The sequence below is a fragment of the Ursus americanus genome, chromosome 11, assembly GCF_024610735.1.
Source record: "Ursus americanus isolate L20-20 chromosome 11, mUrsAme1.1.p, whole genome shotgun sequence".
NCBI lineage: Eukaryota > Metazoa > Chordata > Mammalia > Carnivora > Ursidae > Ursus > Ursus americanus.
In genome coordinates, this window is record NC_142137.1 from 26567515 (window position 1) to 26587455 (window position 19941).

The 19941-nt window shown below is 46.9% G+C and overlaps 1 protein-coding gene across 3 annotated transcripts; it reads right to left on the minus strand.

Moving 5' to 3' along the window:
• Positions 1-158: 158 nt before the first annotated feature.
• Positions 159-19546, minus strand: ZBTB24 (zinc finger and BTB domain containing 24). 3 transcript variants are annotated; one of them, XR_015726070.1, is made up of 9 exons: positions 19400-19546; positions 18909-19089; positions 17759-18742; positions 15352-15519; positions 14801-14884; positions 14054-14137; positions 10607-10688; positions 4981-9612; positions 159-303 (listed from the first exon to the last, which is right to left on the minus strand). XR_015726070.1 is itself a non-coding variant. In XM_087865376.1 (8 exons), the coding sequence occupies exons 3-8, from the start codon at positions 18735-18737 to the stop codon at positions 8895-8897; spliced, it is 2115 nt and encodes a 704-aa protein (XP_087721502.1). In that variant the 5' UTR covers positions 18738-18742; positions 18909-18962; positions 19400-19546; the 3' UTR covers positions 4202-8894. The 3 variants fall into 3 exon arrangements, 2 of the variants coding, with proteins under 2 accessions (XP_087721502.1, XP_045654409.2); XM_087865376.1 differs by lacking the exon at positions 159-303 and having other exon boundaries at positions 4202-9612; positions 18909-18962; XM_045798453.2 differs by lacking the exon at positions 159-303 and having other exon boundaries at positions 4202-9612.
• Positions 19547-19941: the final 395 nt, after the last annotated feature.

The following is a 19941-nucleotide window of genomic DNA, read 5'->3' on the forward strand; positions in this document are numbered from 1 at the left end:
GGCGCTTGGAGCCCGACAGCACGCCGGGGCCCCTGCTCCATCCCGGTGCCCGCGTCTGCGGAGCTAGCGCGTCCCGGGCTGGCGAGGCCATCCACTCTTGCGCGGTACCAACTCTGCGAGCCGCTAACGAGCGCCCGGCGGATAGGGCGCTCGGGCTGGGCAAGAAGTTTGCAGAAGCTGGCGGGTCCGTAGGTGCTCTCTTCATCTCTCCTACCAGATGATCCACGGCCGGGCCCGGGCTCCCACGATGGATCCAGGCTCGGGATCCGCCTCCCCCGCGACAAGTCTGCCCCTAGACCCGGGCTGAGGGCAGTGGGCGCGGATTAAAGTCCTGGAACGTGGCTGTCTGCAGCTTCCACAGCGGCATGAGAAGTGAGAGGGGAAGAGGGTCTTGGTGGAGTGGGGGTGAGGGTGGGGTTCGACCACTACGAAGGGGAAATAGTGGTGTGTGGGAGAGAGGCTAGATCTCCGGGATTAAAGCAGGCTTTGGAGAGAGGACCCACAGAACTGTCAATACTGAAAAGGGCTTGAGGGACCTTTGGGATCAACTTCCTCAAATTCTTGATAAGGAAATGGCTGGATGTGAAGGTACCCAAAGTCATTCAACTAATTAATAAAACCTCAATTCTCGTTTATTGAGCAGTTCCTATAAGTATAACCATAATTTCAGTGATCGCAACAGTCCCGTTTACTGGAAGAGAAACTGAGGGTCACAGAGGTTCTGTAACTTGCAGCGGGCTACACAGCAAGCGGCAGAGCTAGCTAGTACGGGGCCCAGATGTGTGCACTCCCCCACACCCGCGTGGGTCCAGTGTGACAAATTAAAGGCCGGCATTAGAAGAAGCTGTTTCTTGCTTAGAGGAAGTGACACGGTTACACGAGAAACATTAACAAAACAAAAAAATTTAAAAAGTAAATAAATGCAAGGGTCCCTCTCCTTGAGATTCAGGGACCAGAAAGAGCTGGGTGGCCTATGGGTCTCCCTTCCTCTGTATTCTCACTTTGCTTTCCCCTGGAAACCCTTAGGGACCGGTAAGACCTGAACACTTACTGCTCCCAGCTCCAGCTGAGAAGCGGGCAGGGGAAGGGAGGCAAGGGGAAATGCCTGTTCTCTGCCAGGAGAGGCAGGGAACTCAGCCAGGTCACACTCAGGAAACTAGGGCAGCCTCCCAGCCAGGGCCCTTCCTAGCTCTTGAGTGTGACTTGTCATTTGGCTTGAAATAAATGTGCCCCAAATCAGCCACACCCATATTTAAATACACAGTGTAAGAAGTATTCTCAAGTCCACTATAAATGGGTTACCAGGCTTTTGGAATCACCTCGTGCATTTCCCTTTCATTAGCAGATGCAGACAACTGGCTGCCTCAACTTAGTGTATTTGCAAAGGCCCAACAGAATCTGGCCCTTGACTCAACGACTTTGCTGTTGCAGCCAAACAGGATTATGTGGCCCTCTGAGTGATAAATGGTAAAATCTGTGTTTAAAAAAGATCACAGAACAATAATGACTTCAGTGCTGAAAATCTGCTGACTCCGAGGTTCACTCTCTGCCTATAAAAGATACACACTGGAGCATAAAGCAGTGGGACTCTACTGGTCTATAATCCAGAAGGTTTGGTCGGATTCCAGCTTTGCTTCACTAGCTTAGTGTGACCTTGAAAAAGTCACCACCCAGCATGCTTGAGCCTTACCATTTCTAAATAGAGGCAGTTTAATAACTCAGCCTCCTCAGCCCATTTCAATTCTAAAATCCTATGTCAATGTTGGTGACTCTAAGAATTAATGTGCAGACTCGAAGGCCCAAACCCCAAGCCATTAAGACAGGATCCCTTTCCTCTGACCCACACTGTGTTCTGTGTCCCCGCAATGCCATCCCTTGCACTGCAGGTGACGTGTCTCAGCCACCCTGCAACATGGCCTTCCACCTGTAGGCCTGTGAGGTCAAACTACACACCCACAGTTCTGGGCCAGGAGCTATGGCTGCAGTGTGACCAGGCAGACACAGTTCCTGATGTAAATATAGTCACGAGCTGAGTCCAAAGTGTAGAGTGCCGTGAGCAGATACGACAGGGTGGCTTGATTGCAGTTAGATGGTCAGGGAAGGTCTCCCGGAGGAAGTGACACATACACTGAATTGTGACAGGTGAGCGGACATTCATCCGACAGAGTAGGGGCCGAAACCTTCTGAGCCTGAGAAACCACCTGCCTCCAGCCCTCAGGCCGGATATTGCTGAGTGTGTTTGGGGAACAGCAAGGAAACCAGTGTGGCTGCAAGTGAGAATGGGAAGGGGCCCAAGAGGAAGCTGTGTTTTGGATTTTATTCTGAATACCGTGGGAATCTGCAGGAGGATTTGAAGCAGAGACATGATCGTATTTGCCTTAATAACACAATATCCATTCATTTAACAAGACCCTCTGCTTGCCACTAAAGGCACAGTGGTGAGCCCAAATTGATCACCCCTTCCAGTGGAGAAAGGGGAGGGGAGGAGGGGTAGCAAGGGTGGGTCAGGCCTCGGCAGGAGCCCAGGCCAGAGTGTGATGGTGAAGCAGTGGAGATGGGAGAGGTGGATGGATTGCGAATAGTCGGAGGTGAAACTGACAGCAGGTGAGGATGGGTGGGGCCTGGCAGGGGAGAGGAGGCCCTATCAAGAACGGCTTCTAGCTTTTTCTCTCAGCTGACAAGACTGAGTGAACCACAGATTTGGGTCCCTCATTCTTTTCTACTCTTCCTGCAAACTTATTCCTCTATATGCTGCTTTCTATTCCAGTAGTGTCTCCAGGAGAGAAAAGATGCTGATTTCATAGACTCCCAGGTAGCACAGGGGACAGAGATGAAAAGCACACACAGGATCAGGATCAATGTAAACACTTGCCGTGTTTTTGTTAATGAGCGCGTTTATACTTCAAACGCTAAGATTACAGGCAAATTTGTCCAGAAGCCATTTAATCATACTAGCATTGTCTCTGAGACGGAGATGTTTAAAATGTAGAGTTTTGTTTTTAACTCCAATTTAGCCTAAGGAGGCTTCGGTTTAACTTTTCATTCAACAAGGATAAAAATACTGTGACCTAAAACCGAAAGCCAAACTATTCTTTTGGAAAACCTTCAAATCCGTATTTTAAATGATCTACTGGATATTAAGATACTAATCTATGGATACTAAAATTCAAAATAAATAATAAACCCGTACGGTAAGACCAAGGAGGTTAGTTCTCTGACTTGACCCCTGCTCGAATTTTTCCCTCCTTCCGCATGTCTTATTGGATATAGTACTTTTCAGACTCACGTAAAAAAAAAAAAGAAAAAAAAGAAAAAGGCTACAAAGTCTTGCTAATGTTACCTAAATGTGTTCACGTTCCTACATTTTGTGTTGAAAATATGATTCAATGAACTTTACTTTAAAAGCTCTCCTAGGGCGCCTGGGTGGCTCGGTTAAACGTCTGCCTTCTGCCCAGGTCATGATCCCAAGGTCCTGGGATCCAGTCCCTCCTTGGGCTTCCTGCTGAGCAGGGAGTCTGCTCCTTCCTCGTCCTTTGCCCCTCCTCCTCTCTCTCACATGCTCTCACGTGTTCTCTCTCTAAAAAAAAAACAAAAAATCTTTAAAAAAAATAATAAAAGCTCTCCTAGTGTGGTACATTTTAGGTGACAATGATTTTAGATATACAGTGTGTGTGTGTATAAAATATATATACAATATTATATATAGATATATATTACAGCCAACAAAAGTTTGTTGCTTAATTATGTGCAAAGAATTTGAAAGCTAGATAAACTATCACAGTGACATTCCTGCTTCTTTTAGAGGTCATTCCTTGACATCTGTTGTATACAAAAGGCAGGGGGGATTTTTTCAGAGTCATTCCTCCAAGCCTGCTGTTTACAAAAGTAAGACCAAGAGTTTTCTTTCAACTCTTAAGAATTTAGACTTATTTTAGTCTGAAAAGTGAGGATAATAATTCACCTCAATGCTTAACAAATAAGGGTAGCAAAAATCAAGCAAGGGGCGTCTGGGTGACTCAGTTGGTTGTGTCTGACTCTTGGTTTTAGTTCAGGTCATGATCTCAGGGTTGTGGGACTGAGCCCCACATCAGGCTCCATGCTGGGTGTGGAGCCTGCTTAAGATTCTCTCTTTCATTCTGCCGGCCCCCCCGACCCCCCCGCTTGCATTCTCGCTCCCCTCTCTTAAAAAAAAAAAAAAAAAAAAAGTCTGCCCTAAACATAAAATATCCTGTCAGGAGTTTAAAAAAAAGCTCACAGAAGCTCATGTTAAGACATTTTCATGTTAGCAGTAACTCATCCAATTGGTAAATTTCTGTTAAGCTTTAAATCAATAGTAGCAAAATACTAACATGAGGAGCGCCTGGGTGGCTCAGCCATTAAGCATCTGCCTTCGGCTCAGGTCGTGATCCCTTGGGATCGAGCCCCGCATTGGGCTCCCTGCTCGGCCCGAAGCCTGCTTCCCCCTCTCACACTCCCCTTGCTTGTGTTCCCTCTCTCGCTGTCAAATAAATAAATAAAATCTTTAAAAAATGTATTAACATGAATATTAATAAGGTAGTTATCATTTCTGTAGGACAAAGACTATGTACCTTTTACAATTATTGTTTTATGTAAAAAGTTTGTGTGCTAAAATGTCAGACACAGATCAATTTTTAAGTAAGCTCTATACTCAGCATGGGGCTTGAACCCACGAACCCTGAGATCAGTTGTATGTCCTACTGACTAAACCAGCCAGGTGCTTCAGATTCTCAATTTTAGTCAAAAAAGTCCTGTTACATCAAACAGATTATAGTAAATAGAAATCCAGATTAAAGTATCAAAAGACTGGTGATGGAAAGCCCGTCTGGTGGAAGCAGCATAGAGGGATCAGCTGGCCCCGTCCTTCAGTCTGGCTTTGCCAATTACTGTGTGACCTTGGGCAAGAAACTTCATCTGTTTGGGCCTCAGTGTTCTCATCTGCAAAATAGGCACATTACTTACCCCATAGAAGAGTCATGAAGATTAAGTAAAATAAGACTGTGCTTCAGACAGGTTATAGTTGCCTTTGAGACAGCTTCTCTCCTCATTCCAGATGCCGGTTATGGGAATTGTGTACCCCACCAAATTCACATTGACCTCCTAAACCCTAGTACCTCAGGATGTGACTGTTTGGAGATAGGGCCTTTAAAGAGGTAACTAAGTGAAAATGTGGTCATTAGGATTAGGGTGGACCCTAATCCAATATCGACTGCTGTCCTTATAAGATTAGGACAAAACACACAGAGGGGAGACCATGTGAAGACACAGGGAGCAAAAGAGGTCAGGAGAAACCTCTTTTCAGGAGAAACCAAAAGACCTCAGAAGAAACCAGCCCTGCCAACAACTTGATCTTGGACTTTTAGCCTCCAGAATTGAGAAAATATATTTCTGTTGCTTAAACCACCCAGTCCACTATCTGTGATGGCAGCCCTAGCAAGCAAATATGCCAGTCATGGCCAGAGGTGCCTCGAGTCCCCTAATTGCAGGCTGCCGTGTAAGTCCTGCTTTGTGCGCCACGACACAGAAGCAAGCTGAGAAGCACAAAGATAAGATACAGACCTAACACACTTGGCTTCACTCCTGCCCTACAGCAGACTCAGTAAGTGGCAGACATTATTATCCAAGCATTTATAATGAGAATATCATTATAATCTTCAGCATTATTTAACCGGTTGCTCACAACACTTAGAAACCAGGAACCAACTGCAGAAAATAGAGTAGAGGTAGAGAGAGTTTCAAAAAGCAGATGCAGGGGTGCCTGGCTGGCTCAGTCAGTAGAGCATGTGACTCTCAACCTCAGGGTCATGAGTTCAAGCCCCATGTTGGCCATGGTGCTTAGCTAAGTACTTACAAAAAAAAAAAAAGCAGCAGATGCAAGCACATGAATAAATAACTTATTTTGATGGCAGGAGCTCGAGTCTTCCCAAGGCTAGCCCTCTACTGAGAGACAACCAAAGATTAATTTTTGAAAGTGATACGGTGCATTTCAGTAACCCAAAGCATAATATTCTATTTCCTATGAAGTACACTTTGTATTTCTGCATTTGCTAAAACAATTTAAAAAACTATACAAGTTTAGGGGGCGCCTGGGTGGCTCAGTCGTTAAGCATCTGCCTTCAGCTCAGGTCATGATCCCAGGGTCCTGGGATCGAGCCCCGCGTCCGGCTCCGTGCTCAGCGGGAAGTCTGCTTGTCCCTCTCCCTCTACTTGTGTTCCCTCCCTCGCTGTGTCTCTGTCAAATAAATAAAATCTTAAAAAAAAAAAAAACTGTACAAGTTTAGTACAAAATAAGTTGTGAAACATTGAGCCGGCAATTTCTCAAACAATAGAAACATTTTTCTGTACATGACATTTCCTTTGCATACAGAGGCACTGAACTTTAGAATTTGGGATTTCAGAGGGCAGAATGTGTATTTGGGACACAAAAGAGAAGCTAGATTTATAAAGCTCTCATTTCCTCCTTTCCCTTTGACATCTGGTCAAACAAACCAGAACTCTTCCAGAAGATACTTTTATGGCTGAGACTGGCTCTCAAGTTAGAAACAGGTAAGCCTGTGTCATAGACAACAGAACCCACTAGCCACACACGTGGCTATCAAGAATTTGCAATATGGTTGGTGTGACTGAGCATCCAGTGGTGGGGTTTTTTTTTCCCAGTATATATTTTTTTAATAATCTCTACGCCCAATGTGGGGCTTGAACTCACGACCCCGAGATCAACAGTCACATGCTCTTCCAACTGAGCTGACCAGATGCCCCAGGTTTTAATTTTAATATAAATTTAAAACAATAATTGTTTCAGTTATTGAAAAATAATTAAGTATGTCTGCAACTGTATGTGAATCTAGGTTTTCAACTGTAAATTGTATGAACTCTAAATACAGATCAAGTATGTCCAAAGAACATTAGCATCCAAATTAAATGTGTACTAAGTGGAAAATACACACCAGACTTTGAAGACTTAATATGAAAAAAAGAATATAAAATATCTTAGTATGTTTTTATATTGATTACATGTTGAAATGATATTTGGCGCACGTTGGATTAAATAATTTCATTCAAATTAATTTCATCTTTTTGTTTTTAATGTGGCTACTAGAAAATTTAAAATCACATGTGGCCCACATTCTGTTTCTCCTAGTGCAGAGGTAGACTGTCATACAGCTAGTTAAACCTGACTTATATAACCATATTTCCTGAATAATTCTCCAGCTCTCCAGAGTGAGTAGTTAAAAATTCATTTATGTTAATACTGTGAATCTCCTGGAGAAACTGTGGGCCAGTAAGCTTTGAAAAGCTGGTAAAAACTCTATATTTTAAGAATAAGGTTAAAGTAGATACTAGTTTAAATGACTAAGAACCTGAAATAATATTTGGATCATAACTGGTTTTGTAAAAATTGTGTCTTGGTTCTAGTCAGGCCTGATTTAAACATTACTTTGGCTGATACATGTTAAGATACACATTTTAGAAATTTTGTGATTTACAGATAATAAAATATGATTGGCAAGTATGTGAAAAAAATGCTTTCATCTTCTCTCAAACCTGAAGAATTCTATTACTTTAACCTCCAAAAAACCTCCTTGATTCAGGTAGAAATCAAAGATGTCTAAAGCGAGAAAGTAACTGATGCCAAGATCCTGTTAATTTTGGGGTGGGTTAGCCCTACTCTCACCAGCAGTATGTTAACTTGGATGTACTAGTGCCCATCCTCTTCTCTCCAAAATCTTCTATCAGTTGACTGGAGAGAAAGCAGTCAAAGTATTCAGTAAAGTACACTGGGCTTGAAAACCTAAGCCACATGTAATTTCAACTTTTGACAATTATTTAAAATCATACCACAGTTACAGACAGGGTAGTAAGGTTCTGAGGTTCAAATTATTTTTAAGATTAGGTGAAGATATTTACTTTTTAAAACGAGGTGTCCATTTTGTGAGATTTAACCTACTTTGCAATAAAAATAGATTATAAGGTCCCACCTCCAGAAAGTCATCAGACACAATACACAGATTATTTTCAGGATCAATTAGCATTCAGTAGAGTATATTTGACACTTAAATTACACCAAATAAAATTTTATATTCCAGGATAACTGGGATAGTCTTAACTTCATCAAACAAGTATCACTGGTGACAAAAATTCAGAATTTATGGGCTGAATGTCTTGATCCAATTTCACACTTTAATTAGACTTTAAAATTAAATTTTCAATAACCTGCTTTTAAAAAAATACGTAAATCCAAAAAAATATGCAAATCCATGTTTCTCAGAAAAGCTGAGTTCAGAATTTTTAAAATAATCCTGTACTTTTTTGACTTTATTAAATACATTTGGAGTTAAAATAGACTTTTAGTTTATGTCTTTGACTCTACTTTAAATATGACACAAAGAGCCCACTGTACCACACAGAGATTAAATGCTGACAGTGACTCTGTCGTAGGGGCGTAGAAGATACCAGAAGGACAGATCCTCCAAGGTTGTCATCTGTCACATTCAGCCCTGACTTATCTTGTGGAAGCAACTGTGTTGCCTACGATTCTCCCCAGTTCAACCAATATAAGACTTCCTTTGTTCTAAAAAATGTAACTGGAAAGGTCAGCCAGACCATAACGTGTAGCCGTGAACATTCAAGACTTTCAGAGCCGTAGTAGAGGAAAGTGAAAACCACTCGTCCACACTCAATGCTAAATGCACATGAGGACAAGACACGAACCGCACACCCTGCGGCCCGGGTGGAAAGCCGGACGACTACCCGCTCTCACATCTCTGCAAGGCTCTGAACGCCAGCTGTTCAGAAAGCCTGCCTTCCAGCGCACGGCTGCAGCTGGCGGCTGGGGAAGAGATCAATGATCCAACAGGATCAAACACGGGTACAGGTCAGCTCTGCTCCTGGCTCGGCGGGGCTGGCGGGGGCGCGTGGGGGGCGGGCGGGGGCGGGCCGGGCTCCGCTGTCAGCGGCAGGTGTGGACCCGGATCCGCAGCACTTGCTAAGTGGAGCTCCCCTGGTTGCTCCTGCTGGGCGTGCAGATGTTCCAGGGTTTCCTTGGAGAGGGTGATCACGTGCACGGGCTCGGCCTGCGGGGGCTCCATCTGGCTCTCCATCACGCTGAGGCCCTGAATGTGCTCTGCCTGCGCCTGCGGGGCCGAGAGGATGAAGTTCTGCAGTTCGGGCGGCTGCGTGAGCAGCGTGAGGTTGGCGGCCTGGTCTGCGCTCGCGTGCTGGGCACTCTCCGCCGTGACGATGCTGAGTCCTTGGCTAGGGCCCGGCATGAAGTTGATGTTATGTACGGAGTTGGTGACAAGAAGCTGAATTTCCTGCTCTCCGGATGTAGAGAGTTGGTAGGGCTGCAGCTGGAGAATATTCCTGACCTCCTCAGTATTACTACTGCCGGGAGCGCCACTGGCGTCTGCCGCAGGTTTCTCTTTGCTGTGGATTCTCAAGTGCGCCTTCAAGTTGTCCAGGCGAGCGAACTGTAAGTTACACTCAGGGCAGGAGAAAGGCTTTTTGCCCGTGTGCAGGATGCAGTGTCTCCTCTTGGCGCTGGAGTCCGAGAAGGATTTGCCACATATGCCACAGGAGTAGGGCTTCTCTCCTCTATAAAGATACACATTTGACTTTAAAAACAGCTCTGTTTATTACTTCCTGATTATTTAGGGAGAAGTCAAGAATAGAGGAAAATCAGCTCGACTGGGAGTCATAAGCCATGGGTTCTTCTACTGACTTAAGGAGTCAGAGCAAGTCACAACATTCAGGGGTTTCTGTTTCCTACCCTAAAGGAAAAAGATAAGGCGGGGCTGCTCTCTTGAGAGAGGGTGGTGGAGGGGGCTGGGCTACATGTGATAACATTTTATGATTTTATAGTCTGTATTTTAGATAAGAAAGCAAATATTCATATATTACACATAAAGTTCCTTTTTGTTTTATTTTCATTTTCATTACCAACTTTTAGATTCTTGTGGCCAAATTTAAGTATATGTGATTGACTTCAACATTGAAAACTTGAGTAGGGGCACTTGGGTGGCTCAGTCGGTTAAGCTTCTGACTCTCGATTTCGGCTCAGGTCCTGATCTCAGAGATGTGACATCGAGCCCTGTGTGGGGCTCCATGCTGAGTGTGGAGCCTGCTTAAGATTCTCTCTCTTTCTGCCCCTCGCCCCCCAGCTCCCTCTCTCCCTCTCAAAAACAAACAAACAAAAAACCAAGTTGAGTAACCCTTAATTACATGTCTTAGAAGAACTACTGAATCAAATCTGTGAGTTGTATGAACAAAAACATTTATTCAGAAAACATTAAATTTAATATTTATTTTTAACTGAAGATTTAAGCTTTGGATCAGCCTCCAGCCCAAAATAAAAATTCAAGAAATGAAATCAATAATGCAAACTTTTGCTGGCCAGAACCAGTTTTCCTGATTTTTGCCTAAGTGACGAACTGCTTTATTGAAAAGATAAAATAGAGTAAACTACACAGAAAATTCTACCCGTGTAATAATTTGGGGGAAAGGACTGTATAAGTAACATATGTCACCCCACTGAACTCCAGGGTTGAATGAGGACTCCCATATACGAAAACTATCTGTAAAACTTTACCTATGGATTCTGATGTGGGTCTGAAGAGAACTCTTTGCCGTGAAAGATTTGCCACAGATTTCACAAGTAAATGGCTTCTCACCTAAAAATGGGACAGCGTTTAGAAATATACATCCAACAGTAAGCAAAAATCACCCCACAGTTTCACAATATCAAGAAAAAAAAAGGCAATACCTTAATGAGCATGAATGAACGAAGCCCTTACCAAGCACCTACTGTGTACCTAAGCACTGTGTGCTTAGTGCCCAGGGGATACAAAGTGTAGTATGGTTCCTTCCCTTAAAAACATGATATACACAGGGAACAAGAGAACACACCACATTTACTCCCGTACGGTCCACCCTGAGACAACTCACAACTCTCGTACCTGACCTTCCTGGGGACGCTGGTGCACTCGGGTGACTTACCTATTGTTCACATTTACGTCTACCCTGCAATGTATCCAGAGCTGTCTGACCACTTCCCACCACCTTCACTGCCACCCCCCGTCCAGGCCACCCCCGTCTCTCTGCAGCAGCCGAACGGGTCTCCCCACTTCGGTTCCAGCTTCCCTGTTGTCCTCAATTCATGCAGCAACCACAGAGACCCTCTGGCCGTCCGATCATTTCCCGCTTCTGCTGCAAACAATGCAGAGGCTCCCTGTTCCCATCCGAGATGAAAACCAAAGCCCTAGGCCTACAAGGCATCACAGATCTGTCTGCCCACCCTCAGTCCTGGCCCTAAACTTTTCTAACCTCACCAGGCCCTCTCCCTTTGCTCACTGCTCAGCTTCCCGGGCCGGTGGCGAGTCACTGGACACCCCACCCTGAGCTGGCCCCGTGCAGGGCTCCTGGACCCACCACCCCTCCCCCAGCACGGCTCGCCTAGGGGATTCCCGGTGTGCTCACCCTCTGTACTGCCTTCAAGTCTCTGCTCAAACGTCACTTTCCCAGCACAGAGGCCTCATCACCCCGAAAGCACTGTCCCCACCCCCAACGCTCTTTAGTCCTGTTCTCCGAGTCCGTTTCCCACAATGCTAGCCCCACCTCACAGACTGTATGAGTTGTTGATTATCCATCTCCCCCATTCTTAGGAGGAGACTTTGTGGGCTCGTCCACTCCTAGTACCCCTGTGCCTGGACTCAGGCCTGGCATACTGTTCCAGAAGTCCCTGATGACTGAATGAATTTCACAGGCTGGAAACTACGGCCCACGCAAAACATGACCACTCCAGACTCCACTAGGAATTCATAAAGCTTCAACAACCGTTTATTCAGCGTTAGTCTGTATGCCGTGCATACGACTGACAGACTGTCACGTCCTCCGGAAATAAAATTTAAGTGGTCCTCATGCAGGCAAGGGAACTATGAATTTAAAGAAAAGAAAAGAACAAACCCCCACTTAACTAGGTAGCAGCCGGGGATGTGTGCAGTGTGACGTGGAGGATGGCCCGGTGGCTTCCCTTTCACAGCCTCTACTGGAGAATTCAGCTAGACATCTGTCCAGGCTCCAGCAAGGCAGAGGACACTGGTGCCAGCTTGGGTGAGTCGTGGCAAATGTTCGAAATCACGGAAATTCTTTCCAGGAACACACAGTCCTTCAGAATCTATTTGGACCGGGCCACTCGTGACCACTTCCACGGCCACCACGCTGTGCAAGCCCCCGATTACCGCAACAGCTGCCTAGGGGCTCTTGCCACCCCTGGCTCGCCGCCCCCCCCCCCCGCCCCCGGAAGCCGGGACGGTCCTATTAAAATTCTAAGTCATATCATCTCGCTGCTCTCATTACAGTCTTCTCACTCAGAACAAAATCCAGTCTTCACTGTGGCCTCCAACGTTCTGAAACCTAAGCCCACAACAGACTCTCCGAGGACATTTTTACACATGGCAGTTCTGAGGCTCTACCCCAGGTCAATTCAGTCAGAACCTCTGGGGTTGGGACCAGGCTTTTTCTTTTTTAAAGCTTCTCCGGGGATTGAGGCCTAAGCCTCAGCAGCTCAGCTGAGAAGCCCCGTGTGACGCAGACTCCGATTGCCTCTGCTCTGCACCCACGCGGGGCCTTCCGACGCCCTCCACCCTGGCTCAGGCCCAGTCACAACTGCCTCTGGGCATTTCTCTGGCAAGTTGGAAGCTCTTGTGTCTCAGGGCTTTGCACCTGCTGTGCCCTCTGCATGGGATGCCCTTCTCCTGGGCAGCCACAGTGGCTGTCTCGCTCCCCAGGCATTCAGCTCTCTGTCCAAGGTGTCCCCTCATCAGTGAGGCCTCCTCAGACAAGTCCCCACGTAAAAGGGCGGCTCCCCTTCCCACATCCTGTCCCCTTACCCAGTGTTTAGTTCTTCGCGGCACTGACCCCCACCTATCATGCAATGTACTTTTTCTTTGTCTTCCCCGGACAAGCGGCAGCCCCTCCACAGCAGAGGCTCTGACACCGCTGAGCCTCCACGCCTACAGAGAGCGGCGCCCGGGGCCCAGGAGTGGTTCTGTGACTACGTGTTAGATGGGTGAATTAAATGTCACGGAACCTATTGATGATAACGTCTGTAGACAGATTGTATAGAGATCCTTTTCATAGAACTCCTACCCTATGAGACACTTATTTTAAGAAAACAAATTACTTTTAAGGAGAAAAATTTGTGTTTAAAAAAAAAATGGCCAAAGCAGCAGAAACCAATCTGACACATAATTTTAGTAGACAGTTTAACAGAATCATTAAAGAACCAAACTGTAGGAGGAAGCTTTTCTTAGAAAATCTAACAGGTTCATTTTGAAGTGCTCCTTAGCAAAAGGTCTAAAAGACCCACACTTTGACTTTGCTGTTCTTAAAGGAAGGAAGCTGACCTGCCCTGATCGATCCTGCCTCCTCTTTGTCCCTGAAGCTGACTCTTCCGGAGGTGGCGATGCTTCAGTTGTAAGTACTGGTTCCGGCGGCGAAGTGGGAGAACCCTCCGTGCCTGAGCTACCTTTGTGTCTGCGTCCTTTTATTTCTCTTCTGAAAAAGTTACCTCCGTCATCTGCAGCACTAAAGTCCACTAAGAGTGCAACACAGAACCAGACTCAGACTGGTACTATATTGTGGTATTAAATGATTTTTCTTTTTTTCTTTTCTTTTCTTTTTTTTAAGTAGGCTCCACGGCCAGCGTGGGGCCCAATGCGGGGGCCTGAACTCACGACCCTGAGAGCAAGACCTGAGCTGAGATTAAGAGTCAGACGCTCAACCGAGCCACCCAGGCGCCCCTCCAATGAATTTTCATACAAGAATAGCGCTCAGTAAGCTGTCTCTGCGTTGCTAAGACATAGAGATGGGATCCCCCACAGAATGGCGCGGACAAGCCTTCCGCCTCGGGCTTTTAGACGGTCTTCTAAAATTCCCACCCAATTTGTAATACACTGGAGCCGGAGGCGGGGACTCATTCTCAGTCCTTGGAGAACGTGAAGTGTGCCAGGAAGGGAGGACGAGATGGCAGCTTTACCTGTGTGTGTTCGTAGATGTTTCTTTAGCTGAGACACATCCATGAATTTGCGGTGGCAGTGGCTGCATTCCGGTAAGGAGTGGCCTTGTCGCAACAATAAAAAAAGTGTCAGTGCGTATTTGCGCTCCCCCTGCACTTCTTCAGTGATTTGTGTTAAAGCACTCCCCTGAAAAATAATCACTTTAAATATGGTACTTTAATAAAACAACAGTCATTTTTTTATTCAGTTGGTAACAGTTAATATTTTCTTATGCATCTCAATTCACTGCTTCCCCAGGAGAGTTGGGACCCCTTCAATCTCCCCAAAAGTAATTTTCTTCTTCTCTGGAAGCGCTGGTGTGACTGTGGCTGACTGATGTCAAACGTCACTCCCAACCCGTTTATGTCTTATCAGTTGGCAGGGGAGAAAAAGCTAGGGGGGAAAAAGCCTGGGCCGACAGCTAGGAGGTGGCGATATTTCTGTCTAGGCACCATTAATAACCAAGCTACTGGCAGCCTCTTAGTCAAGTGGCACTTTTGAAAGATACCAATTCTGTAGGGTTTCTGAGTATGGCACCAAAACTGTAGTATAAAATTAAATATAAATCACAAGGTAGTGGAGAATAACACAGAGACATCTAATTTAGATTGCTTTCTAAGTTTCCTTCCCTAAATACTAGTTATCTTCCACAGTATGACCCTGTTTCAGAAGTAATTAGTATTTGTGTCTCTCCCCACCAATCCAAATTTTCCCTCACTTTATTGTACCTGTATGAACTCGGTAATGGCTCTTTAGTTGTCTTTTCTGGCTGAAATATTTTCCACACTGATCACAGGTGAAAGACTTCTGTCCTGCCAAATAAAAAACAAGACACTAAAACATGCAAAAACTATAAAGAACAATAACACGGCAGGCCCAGGTCCTCATTTTCCATGAATGATACAAGTGACTTGCCCACACACCCAAATGCCCTCAGAGTCAAAGCACAGTACCATAAATGTGCCAAGGTATGTAAGGCAGTAGGGAGCGGTGGGGACTGGGGCAGAACTGGAGAATCCAAGTTTTCCCCAAAATCACCAAAGTAAAATAATTCTAAACTCTGGGAGTTAAACAAAATGTGTGTGCGTTGAGCTCCCAGCAGCCGCTTTATAAGCCCTTAGTTTAAGATAGAACACTGTGCATGACTCTGAACTGCGGTCTGGCAGAGGCAGACACCACGCGGGAGAGGACACCAGGCTGAGAAAAGACCATCTGGACCCCGGGAGCGCCCCGCCCAGGAAGCCGGTGGCAGGTGGCCCTCCGGTGCAAGCCCAGCTACCTGAATGCAGGCTCATGTGCTCCAGCAGTGAGTGCTTGGTGGTGAGAGCCTTGCTGCACACGGTGCAGGTGTAGGGCCGCTCGCCTGTGTGCATCCGGGTGTGGACCTGCAGGGAGTGCTTCTGGGCAAAGCCTTTCCCGCACTCATTACATTTGAAAGGTCGCTCCCCTGGAATGAGAGCCCCAGAGGCATGGTGTGAGCAAGAACAGGTACCTCTCCGTTTCCTCCTAAATTAAAACGACAATAAAGGGATTTTTTTCGCAACAGGCACCTATCCCAAAGGCCCAAAACAGGAGAGAACACATCAGCAATAAAATCTGGCAAGCGGGAACAGACGAAGCAGACGCCAGCAGCGAGGAGCGCTGAGATACAACCTAAGATGGAGCCTCCACAATGCTGGGGACTTGGTGGCACCTGTTATCTCTACAAACGGGGGATAAATGACAGTCCATGTCAAAGGCACTGAGATCCCCTCGACTAAGCCGAAGTAGCCAGAAGACTGGCCTGCTCCCCAACAAAGGATGGGGGGTGTTCTCCGAAGAGGGTAAAACAAACAGTCTCTGGAACGAGGGTCTCCAGGCACAGTGGAGTGGGACTGCCCCAGGGACAGCAAGTCCAAGTTTATATTTGGGGAGATGAGACTCTGCCCAGCCTTCTCCCCTGCTTCCGCTCTAGACACTGGCACCCAGGCCCAGCGCCTCCAGGCGTCAGGGAGGGAGTGGGGTCCAGCTGCGCCACCCCCAGGGAGGCTGCCGTCTACAGGCCCGCTCCGCACCCACACGGTGGCCAGTAGCTAGGAGTCACCCATTCCAACATGGGATTAAATGTAATTTTTTAAAAAACCACCATTCAAGGAAGGCCTTCTAGTAGTTGAAACAGATACCAAAACAGATGAGAAAACAAAGCAACTTGTGGAAAACAGAGGCTGCCCAAGGGGAAGAAAATGTTAAAAACTGACAAGCGACTGGGGGATGATACTACAGAGGGAAGATACTACACTGCGAACCAAAGAGAGGATTCACGATAGTAATTAAAAAAAAAAAAAAAAAAAAAGAATTTAGAGAATTAAAAAGGGCTCCCAGAAGTAAAACGGTCAGAGTGGAAATAAAACTCTAAGAGTTGAAAGATAAAGGGGAAACTTCCCAGAACATAGAGCCAAAAGTGTTGGGAAGTAAGAGGTAAGGACTTTAGAGGGTGGGTCCGGAGGTTCAACATCCAAATTCCAGGGAGTCCAGAAAAAGAGAGCACAGAAAACCGACGGGAGATAGCCACTGAACTGAAAGGCGGGAGTTTCCAAACTGTATGGATCTACTGGTAGCCACTGAAATGGGATGAAAACAGACCCATGCTAAAGTGATTCACTGCAAAATTTCAGAATACTGGGGGCAAAAGGGAAGATCCTACATGCTGTTTTCCTTAACAAATGTTATAGAACTATTTAACTCTAAAAACTATCCTCTCTTACAGTTCAAGAAATATTTCCCAAGTGTCTACTTTAAAGAACCAGAATTCAAGGTTTTCAACCCATCTTTCAAAAACACCAAGGCCCCAATTAAATCAGGAGCTCTGGGGCTGGTGCCCAGTCACTGGGTGTTTTAGAAGCCCCCTAGGTGATTGTACTGTGTGGTCAGGCTGAGAACCACAGGGCTAGATCTGCTGGATGAGAGGACACTTAACTACTACCGGCCCCTATACTTAAGTTGACAATTAGGTTGAGGCGTATATAACTGGTAACTACAACCCAACCCAAAGCAGAGTGAGTTACCTAAGGGAGGGCTCAAAGGAGGAAGGGATTTCCGCCTAGGGCTGCACTGTCCAATATGGTGCCAGTTAAATTAAAATACAAAATTCACTTCCTCAGTCACACTCACCACATGTGACTAGTGACCACCATATTGGACAGTGCAGATACAGAACATTTCCGGCCTCACAAACAGGTCTAATGGCCAGCGCTGGGCCAGAAGGACCAGAAAGGAAAAGACATTTACAGCTAGATGGCTATCCCCACAGACCTGGGCAAAATCATAGCTACAGTCAAGATGAAGAATGTTCATGAATCAGAAAGCAGAGTAAGTCTGGCTAGAGTCTGACACCCGGGCATGAAAGCCTTGAACCAATGACCCCAAAAAAGAACAGGGTTCTGCAGTCAGGCCACCTGGGTTCAAATCCCAGCTCTGTCACTAAATGGATGATCTGGGCAAATTATTTCTAGGACTTGGTCTCTTCATCTGTTGCCCAATGGGGATAACATTCCCTATCTCATAGGCCTGTTGTAAGAACTAAATGCAGTAACATGGATACAAAGGCCTTACTATAATGCCCATCCCATATGAGCTGCACAATGAATGAAAGCTATCATCATCATCACTCCGGAGCACGCTCCATGACGCTGCAGAAGTAGAATTACCCGTGTGGCTCCTCTGGTGGATTGCCAAGAAGTGACTGTACTTAAACACTTTGCCACAGTCCTTACAACAGGCCTCAGGGCCACCCGGGCGCTTTCTCCTTCCACAGACCCTTTTGGCTGCACTCTGCTCGTCTTCGTCCCCGACAAGTTTGTAATCTTTCAGCTTGACGGACCTCCGAATCCTGCGCTTGCTGTACCGACTCTGGCTATCCTGCCCATCCTGGGTCTTGGGATCACAGTTCTCATCTTTTTCAGCTGGAATTTCCTGACCTCTGCCTGGCTCACAGGCAGGTGCAGGGCCTTCCGTTTCTTTTGCTGGAGTCTGTTCGTTCAGCATGCCACTGTCTCCCTCGCGCACCACAAAGTTATGTCTATTTTGAACTGAATTGTTCACTCTCAGCTGTATTTCTTCCTCTACAGCCAGTTGTGATTTCCCCTCCTGCACACTGTTGACTTTTCTCGGTCTTCCCCGCTTCCGTTTTGGGGGATCATTTTTCTTATTAGAAATCACCACCACTGGAGTGCCGGCAGTGTTCAACGTCGTTGGCTTTGGGGAGCTATGATTATTTTGAAAATCTGCGTAAGCCTTTACCAGGTCATAGACCTTTAAGAACTGAGCGGTGGCCAGGATTTGTTCTGTACTTTTCTCACTGGCCTGGAGACAACCCGTGTAGATAAACTCCAGCAGGATACCAAATGTGTCGGCAACCATGCCTTCCAGCATATAAATGGACTGGCCGATCTCGCCCTCTTCAGCAAACATCATTGAGAAGTATTCACTACTGGCAGCAAGTAAGGCTTTGTGAGCCCGGAAGTGCACATTCTCCACGATTAATGTAATGTCACAGAGAAAGCCCTTCTTCCGCTGATCCTCAAAACTGGCTAGAACAGTGTCACTGTGCGTGTCTGAGTGTATAACAAGCTGCCCAGAAAGCTCTGATGATGTTTCTGCCATTTTCTTTAAGAGGCCTAGAAGCATGAAGCCTGAAATCAGAAAATAATGATTAAAAAGGAGGAAGCATCATCTAACAGGTTAATCCTTGCCCAAGTGAACCTACGACTCACTTCACACTGTTAACTACATTTTACCATTTACCACGTTTCAGAAGTCGACTTAAAAGCTTAGTTTGCGAGTCTCACCCTTGATTACCTAGCTGGATGAATTTCCAACATCCATGGTACTTCTCAGGGTCTGTTTTCTCCTCTGTAAAATGAAGGAATGGGAATCAGCCATCTGGAAAGTCCTTCCTCAGCACTAACTTTCCGCAGTTGCACACAGATCAGAATGGGAACAACCGTGTCTCGATTTCACGCATTATTAACCATTTGGTCTGTGAAAACATAGAGAAGGGGCAAAGAAAATGTACAAGAGCGAAATGAATCTGAGGGTGGCCGCAATTAAGCAATAACCTGCCGCGCATCGGGCCTCGCTTTGGAAGGGGTGGCACGATCGCCCAGGCCGGCGCCAGACAGCGCGCAAGGCGGCGAGCGGGCGAGTCCCCGGAGCCCGGGGCCCGCAGAGCCGGGCCCCCACTCCCGGCCCGGGCCCCCTCGGGCGGGACAGGGGAGCCTACGGCTGGGCAGCGCTCGACACCGCCGCGGACGCCGCGCCCACGGTCGGCGGGCCCGGGGCGGACCTACCTCTCGGGGCGCACGGCCCACCCCGCGGCCTGGCGGGCGCACTCGCGCCAGGCCCGCCCTGGCGCCCGGCTCCGCAGAACCCGCCGCCGGGGTCCCTGCGCCACCCTGGCTAGGCCCCTGCGCCGCCGCCGCTGCCGCCAACCCGGAAGCGCCGGCGCCGGGAGCCTGCGCGCGGACGCCGGACCACGTGGCCGCGGAGGCGCCCGGGGCGGGGCGGGGCGGCCCGGAGAGCCTGAGCGGCTCTAGCGACGGCGGTGAACTGGAGGCGGCGGAGGGGGCGTGGCGTCGTCACTCTGCAATTGTGTAAGTTTTATGTCGGATTCGATATAATATATCTCACCGGCGCCTTAGTCAACTTTGTCTCTTTCCAGATGCGGAAGCTCGCGTTGAGGTCTCGAATGTCTGACCAATGAATGAAATCGCCTTTACATTCATTACCATCATCATCACTGTCATCATCGAACGCTAATATAGTTATTATTATTATTTGCCTCCTAATTACTTTGCACATCTGTCTTCTCCTGTTCCTTCCCACTAACAAT

Excerpts from the sequence above, each read along its gene's own strand:
- ZBTB24 (XM_087865376.1), bottom strand. The coding sequence starts at position 18,737 with ATGCTTCTAGGCCTCTTAAAGAAAATGGCAGAAACATCATCAGAGCTT. Across the intron at positions 15,520-17,758 it reads CCACCAGAGGAGCCACACGG|GGGAGCGACCTTTCAAATGT; the intron begins GTAATTCTACTT and ends CTCTCATTCCAG. Across the intron at positions 14,885-15,351 it reads GCACATGAGCCTGCATTCAG|GACAGAAGTCTTTCACCTGT; the intron begins GTAGCTGGGCTT and ends TTTATTTGGCAG.